The sequence below is a fragment of the Euprymna scolopes genome, chromosome 24 (genome assembly GCF_053919585.1).
Source record: "Euprymna scolopes isolate OS-2025 chromosome 24, ASM5391958v1, whole genome shotgun sequence".
NCBI lineage: Eukaryota > Metazoa > Mollusca > Cephalopoda > Sepiida > Sepiolidae > Euprymna > Euprymna scolopes.
In genome coordinates, this window is record NC_136505.1 from 98,868,183 (window position 1) to 98,876,067 (window position 7,885).

The 7,885-nt window shown below is 36.1% G+C and overlaps 1 protein-coding gene across 1 annotated transcript; it reads right to left on the reverse strand.

The window, feature by feature from the left end:
• Positions 1 to 2,239: 2,239 nt before the first annotated feature.
• LOC145246537 (uncharacterized) lies at positions 2,240 to 2,698 on the reverse strand. The gene has a single exon (XM_080108142.1). It carries the CDS (start codon positions 2,696 to 2,698, stop codon positions 2,240 to 2,242), a length of 459 nt encoding a protein of 152 aa, XP_079964268.1.
• Positions 2,699 to 7,885: the final 5,187 nt, after the last annotated feature.

The window sequence follows — 7,885 nt, forward strand, 5'->3', positions numbered from 1 at the left end:
GAAACCCTGGACAAGAATATGAGAGTAGCCTCCATTTGATGTAACTTCGTTTTCGATTACCATTATAATATATGATCTTTTTTGGAATAATGGGATAAAGGAACCCGTAGTGCTTCGACGTTCACTAAAGAAAAGGTCAGCGAAACGTTCCGTAAAAAGAGGAACATTCGAAAAAAAAAAAGACAGGGAGAAACAAAAAGAACATTGTTCGCCAAGAGGTTCTAGACTGGAGGTGTAAATTAAAGATTGTCTCTTACAATGTTATTTTATTATTTGTATTGAACTATGTAGCACAATATTACTTTCTGGCTATTTATTAGTACTTTATTAATTGATCTCATTTTGATCAATTCTATATTTCAAATACAATGGACACTATTTTCATAGAAATGTTAATAAACTCATATTTGTTGTGTCTCATGGGTTTTTCTGTCCAAAAAAAAGCTCATTTTTTGCTCTGTTAAAAAAAGCATCAATTTTATCATAGTATAATTGTTGATTACATATATTTCTCATTCCGTGGAATTTCCACGAGTCCTGCTAGTAATAATAATAATAATAATAATAATAATAATAATAATAATAATAATAATAATTATTATTATTATTATTATTATTATTATTATTATTATTATTATTATTATTATTTATTTTTAGTCGTCAGATTTAATCTCTCACACTCTCCCTCTCTTTCCCCCTCCCACAATCTCTCTCATCATTTCTTATTCTATATCCCTCCTCCATCTCTCTCCCCCTCCCACAATCTCATCATTTCTTATTCTATATCCCTCTTCCTCTCTCTCCCCCTCCCACAATCTCATCATTTCTTATTCTATATCCCTCTCCCTCCTCCCAGCATATATGAACTCATCTTCAAGAAGCCCTTGATTATTTCAAAGCGCATCGCATAAATGTCGATTTCTTACACGAACGTCTTGTCTTTGATTCGACCACTCACGAACTGGTCGCCATCTTTCTACTCACAAACAAGATGTCGGCAATTCATTGAACACGTTAACAAGACGACATTTTATTACTTTTATTTGTAGACATATTTCTTATTTCTTTTTCTTTTTAAATAAATATGTATTTTTTTAATTAAACAAAATGGCGACTGAAATTTCATACATCTTGAAAGTTGCACTTGTATATGATACGCATATTACATTTTTTTTACACATTTTTAAGTTTAATAATCTTTACGGTATAATACTCAATAAACCGTATAAATAACGCAGTAGCAGTGATCCTGATCATTATCAAAGCACTTATAATCATTAATAACATAATGGAAGGGTATAATTTGCTTCTAGCGTTGACCATAAATTTTAATCATTCGCAAAATTATCAGGGTTAGATATCACTGGGATAATCCATATAAATACACACATACGCATGTACATACATACATACATGTCTATATACACATACACAAATCCATACACACATACATACATAACATACATGCAAACATACATAAATACATACGCATATAAATACATACCCACATACGCACGTACATACATACATATACACACCTACACGAATACATACACACATACATGCATAACATACATACACACATACATAAATACATACGCACATAGATGGCAATTGCTTCGTCTTTAGAGACGTTAGCCATCCCAATGATCCCCACCAACCTAATCATAGTTTTTAGGTTAATCGTCAGCGGCACCAAAACTCCTTCCGTGGACCCGAAGATGACTTTTCAGGCCAGCATTTGACTGCACAATCTGCCACACATATGGCAGACAAAGTTGTGTGTTGAAACTTGTTTCACTTTTGGCTCCGGTTTTTTGCTCACTTTGTTCGTAGAATGTTTGTGTGTGTGTGTGTGTGTGTGTGTGTGTGTGTGTGTGTGTGTGTGTGTGTGTGTGTGTGTGTGTGTGTGTGTGTGTGGTTAATGTAAGTCGCTTTTGAGAGGAGCATGCGATTAGAAACCTCACGTTTCCAACTGTTCAATTCAGTGGGAAAAACCGAAACATTGCCTTTCCGAAGGTTTCTCTTGAGTTCAACATGATTGATTATTTCCTCGCAAAAATTTCAGATCCCCCCCTCTAAGTAGCCTCTTTCATTCGGGCCGGCATTTTGCCAGGGTCTCCCAGTTCTGAACAGGAGTCTTGAAAGCTTATAGATCGTTTCTTGCGCAATCCTTGAGGTGCTTCTTTGGTCGATGTTGAAAACATTTCTCAGTCTCAAGCTCGCCATAAAACAACTGCTAAGCAGCCTCATCTTCCATTCGGACATGACCTACTTTGCGCAACCGGTTCCTCATCACCATTGCTTTGATGCTCAAACACCCAGCCTTCCCGAGAATATCCGTGTCAGATGTCAGTTGCTGCCATTTCACATTTAGAATTCGTCTGAGGCATTTCTGATGGAATCTCTCGAGTTGCTTTAAGTGCCGACGTTGTGTTGTCAAACATTCAGATGAATAAAGTAAAGCAGAATGTACACAGGTCGAGTAAAAACTGATCTTGGTTTTGACAGAGATGTCACAATCACACCAAAGTCGCTTTTCTAGTGTTCGAAATGCTGTGCTGGCCTTATGGATGCGAAGATGTATCTCCGCATCAAGAGAGCCATCTCTGGAGATTGTGCTACCAACATCCAGTCTATTTTCTCCCACATAGATATTTGATTCAATGTATGGAGCACCAGGTGCAGGAGTGAACATTACTTTCGTCTTCTTAATGCTGATAGTTAAACCAAAAGCGTCACATGCTGCTGAAAAAAAAACAATTCACTATATTTTCATATCGCGCTCCGAATAAGACACAAGATCAGCATCATCAGCATAGAGTAGTTCCCTAATTAGACCTCCAACGGTTTGTGACTTAACATTACATCTTCTTAGATTAAATACTTTGTCAATGGTCCTAAAGCGGAGAAGGGCACCTTGAATGCATATGCAAGAAGCACTGTGAAGTAAATTGAGAATGGAGATAGAGCCGGAATATCCCCCTGTTTCACGCCGTTGGACAGTAAAGGTACAAAAGGAGCAGGCTTTTGGGAAAAAAACCTGCTTAAGAAAACTATATAGAACTTTGGTGTCTTTCCGATCGTAAACAGATTGAACCTCTGCAGATATATTGGACCACCACACATTCTTCATTCTCCTGGGGTCTCTCTGTAGAACCGTCTTATGCTCCTTGTATTTTCTTTCGACGACTGTTCTCTTTCTGAGATTGTCATACAAAAGTTTCTCATGGAGGAACATTTTTTCCTCCAGGAGAGCCGTTATTTCTTGATTTTTGTCATCATACCCCGTCTTTGTGTACATAAATCTTCAGACCAATATCTTCACTCCAGAAGTATATAGCTGATCTTGAAAAGTTTTCCAGGTATCTCATCAAACTCAACCGTGCCTAGTTTTTCCTCCAAAGCCATGCGAATTGCAGGATCTCTTATTTTGGAGGCATCAACACGTTTTGGAACCCTAACCCCTGCCACTTGAATCTTTCTACGAATGCAGAGCTTAAATTTTCCACGTACCAAATTGCGATCAGTTTTGCATTAAGCACTACGCAAGACGGGTACATTGCACATGTCTGCCATGTCACTTTTACGGGTGAGTATAAAGTGGATCATATGCCCATGCTTTGATCGGGGGGGGTCCATATGTGTGTGTGTGTGTGTGTGTGTGTGTGTGTGTGTGTGTGTGTGTGTGTGTGTGTGTGTGTGTGTGTGTGTGTGTGTGTGTGTGTGTGTGTGTGTCGTTAATGTAAGTCGATTTTGAGAGGAGCATGCGATTATAAACCTCACATTTCCAACTGTTCAATTCAGTGGGCAAAACCGAAACATTGCCTTTCCGAAGGTTTCTCTTGAGTTCAACATGATTGATTATTTCGCCCGCAAAAATTCCAGATCCCCCCTCTAAGTAGCCTCTTTCATTCGGGGCGGCATTTTGCCAGGGTCTCCCAGTTCTGAACAGGAGTCTTGGAAGCTTATAGATCGTTTTTTACGCAAATCTTGAGGTGCTTCTTCAGTTTTTGACGAAAGAATGCATTAGACACAACAAGATTAAATTCCGAAGAAAGCTGCAGTAAGAGTAAACGATTACTGCTAACTTTGCCGATGCCATAACGGCCAAGTGCACCCCATATATCATGTCCCCGACCAACACGTGCAATGGTATTTCGAAGAGTCTTCTGTGGATTCCAGAATAGACAAGCATCGACTACATGCCAGAGGGAATCTGAGCTTCATGATATATAGAGAATATGGCTATGCAGGATGTTAACTCTTGACTAATTTGAAGATGTTAGCTCCCAAATATTTACATTTAAAAAAAAAAATTATTATGCCGATAAAGAAAAAAATATGAAAGTTCATAATCGCTATATTGAACATGTTAACTTGTGACTAAATTGAAGAGGTTAGCTCCAAAACAGTTGCATTTAAAAAAATTATTATGCCGAAAAAGAATCAAATACAGAAGTTTATTAGAACAAGCTTATATTTTGTCAACAATCTTATTTCCACAACATATTTCTTTTTATAGCATTCTGTATTTTTTTTCTGGAAAAAAAAATCATAATATAAAAGATGCTATTATTTGGAAGCTTGACTCTTCATTATATAAATATGTATGAAATGCATTAATACTTTGTCAGAGTACATTCATTTTGGCCATGGGTGCTAGTGCCTACTATTTTAATGGGCCTGTCACTCCCACTACAACCGTAGTTTAATTGTTTTTTTTTGTTTTTTATTTTACAGATGGAGTGATTCCAGCTGGATGTTCAAGCTTCTCAACAAGAGTAGATCTGATCGAAAAGCCAACGCCACCATCCCGCTTCATGCCCTCTGGTTTACTTTTCCAGAAAAGTATGTAACCTGACTTCACTTCAGTAATTTGGTCATCGCCTGATAGACGTGTTTCAGAAAAAAGCTGCTATATCGATGTTTAATCTTTGTTGGTTGGTTGGTTGTTTTTGTTTTACGGCATATCAACCCTTTTCAGGTTATTTAATGCCGAATCCAAAGATTTTGAAGAAACTTTTTTTAATAGAATATATTTGTTTTGTTTTTTCAAGTCGGTTTCTATTTAACCCATAGTTGGAACCCTAACAAGTACTACCACTCCGGGTCAGAGTGGACCTGGGAGCAATGGTAATTAAAGGGTGGCTCCACACTCCCCAAAGCCCGCAAGCTGGGGCCTCACCACTGGATATAGTTTAAGGTCATATCCAGGACCCCCATTGAGGGGCTTTTACCCTCTGCAGGGGAGGGGGGCAGTCGGCGTATTCTAATGCCCCATCGACAGGGCCGTTTAATCTTTGTAGCTCATTCATAACCAGTTCCGTTCGTCGCTCTAGACGTGCATTTTTTTCCAGATCAAGAAGAGTTCTGACGTTCCAACAGCTTATGTTCAGTTTCATCTCTTCCCGTAAATTTCTTGTTGTTTCTGTTGTTCCTGTTGTAGTGAATCGCCGTTAGCTGCAGTAAACTAATCAGCTTGCTTCCGATGGGCAATTTTTAGTGCACCTTTTCTAGCACCCTTCCATACAATGGATGAGCAGTGCTGTCCTTAAATCTGCTCAGTCACAAAAATCTCTGCCGAAAAGTGTCCCTATCAGATTAAATATATCAGAACATCATAACGACGTTAAGAAAGATTCTTGCCGCCTATGTGAAATCATGACTCTGTGCTTTCAACCGATTGTCTGCACATGTTACCATGCCTACCTCGCATTAAGACTTTGGCAAGTGGTTAGATAAGAATGATCTAGAATCAATGGAATATTCGTACTTCGACTGATTTAAGTGTACAACACCAATATCACTCACTAAATCCCCGCAGCTGTGACCAAATGACAAGCTAAATAAGCAAGATGATTGGTAAATGCGTGGATCGCAGGTTTTAGTTCAGAGACTCCGTCTCCTAGATGGATGTCAGAACAGTGACTTCAGGGCATATCACTCCTAGTGGTATTAATGCGCACCCGAACACCAACCAGGGAATTTCTACGTACTCGCACATGTATATGAGTCACCATACACTCATCCATGTACACAAATACAATATAGATATATATATATATATATAATTATAATGGTCATAATGAAGTATATATATATATATATATATATATATATATATATATATATATATATATACTTCATTATGACCATTATAATTATTTGCTAATATTTTCTCCCCTAAAGAGAAGGGGAGACATCAAAATCCTATAGGATAAAGAGTTTTATTTCAAATGTATTCTTCTTACATAGAATAATAAAAAATCTTTTGATTTGGAATTTAACTATTTAATGTCATAAATTTTTAAATTTATTGAATGACTAAAATTTTATATATATATATATATATATATATATATATTGCGTAAAATGATTCATAATTTTGAACTAAAATGCTAGTTTTATTTTGGTATCTTTAAATACCCCCCCTGTTCTTTGCTGATGAGGATACTTTGTTTTTAAAGGAAAAAATGTTTGTCAAATAATTGTCAATATTCATTGCCAAGTTCAATAAAATAAACATCGTTTCTGAAATGATCGTACAATTTAATAGATTTTGTTTGTTTTCCTTTTGAAACTGATTTTTAATTCAAAACTATTGATCATTTTACTCAATATTAAAAGAACTCTAGGATATCTATACCTATTGAGCTTATTATATATGAGCACTGTTTTCTTTTAATAGTATTAATACATTTAGTAATACATTAAAATAAACTCTGCTCTTTAGATTCCAAGTCTAATTCCCTCAAATATATATGTGTGTGTGTGTGTGTGTGTGTGTGTGTGTGTGTGTGTGTGTGTGTGTGTGTGTGTGTGTGTGTGTGTGTGTGTGTGTGTGTGTGTGCGCGTTAACAAAAGTACCTGTCGTTGACTGGGTTCAAAACAAGCCTACAGAAAATGGACTCTGATTTATGAAAGTATGATAGGTTATGAAAAGGAAGGGTTGTAAAGAGATAGCTTCGAATTTGGGGGTATCAAAACCGAAGCAAAATATGATGAAAGTAAAAATAAAATAGATAAACCCCAGAATTTATTATACCATACCTGTTCACACTGAAACACTTATCACAATATTCTGTGGATCTATACTAAAAAACCTTGTTAAACTTTGTGACATATTTCCATTCTATGAAGGTCAGACGCGAACGAACACCCCATAATTTTATTATACCATTCAAACTGAAACATAATTATCAAAGTATACTTACGCAGATAGATATGAAAAATCTTTATTAAAGTGTGTGCGTATTTCACACTGAAACGCAGACGGCACAATGTTATTATACCATCCCTATTTAAGTATTCTTATGTACATCTATATCAAAAACGCTTTTTTTTTCTTCTTTTTTTTTTAATTTTTTATTTCCATACTTTGTGGACCAGGCGCGTACGCAGACCCCACATATTTAATGAATCATCATTATGCCAGATCAAACATACCCATTCCTGTGCCTCGATACATCTTCTATCATTATATGTGATCAGTTTTCTGTAATAGTCAACCATATAGGAGCCTATTCGTGACCAGACACACACACACACACAGACGTTCAGCTTTATATCATATATATAAGACTGCGATGAAATCAGAGTTAAAAGAGTTGACCTTTGAAGACTCTACCAAACTCCTCCGTCAAATTTGGGTCTAAACACTTGAAATTTTAGATGTAAGTTACCTGGACATAAGTCAAAAATTTTCGTATATATATATATATATATATATATATATATATATATATATATATATATATATATATATATATATATATATACTTCATTATGACCATTATAATTATTTGCTAATATTTTCTCCCCTAAAGAGAAGGGGAGACATCAAAATCCTATAGGATAAAGAGTTTTATTTCAAATGTATTCT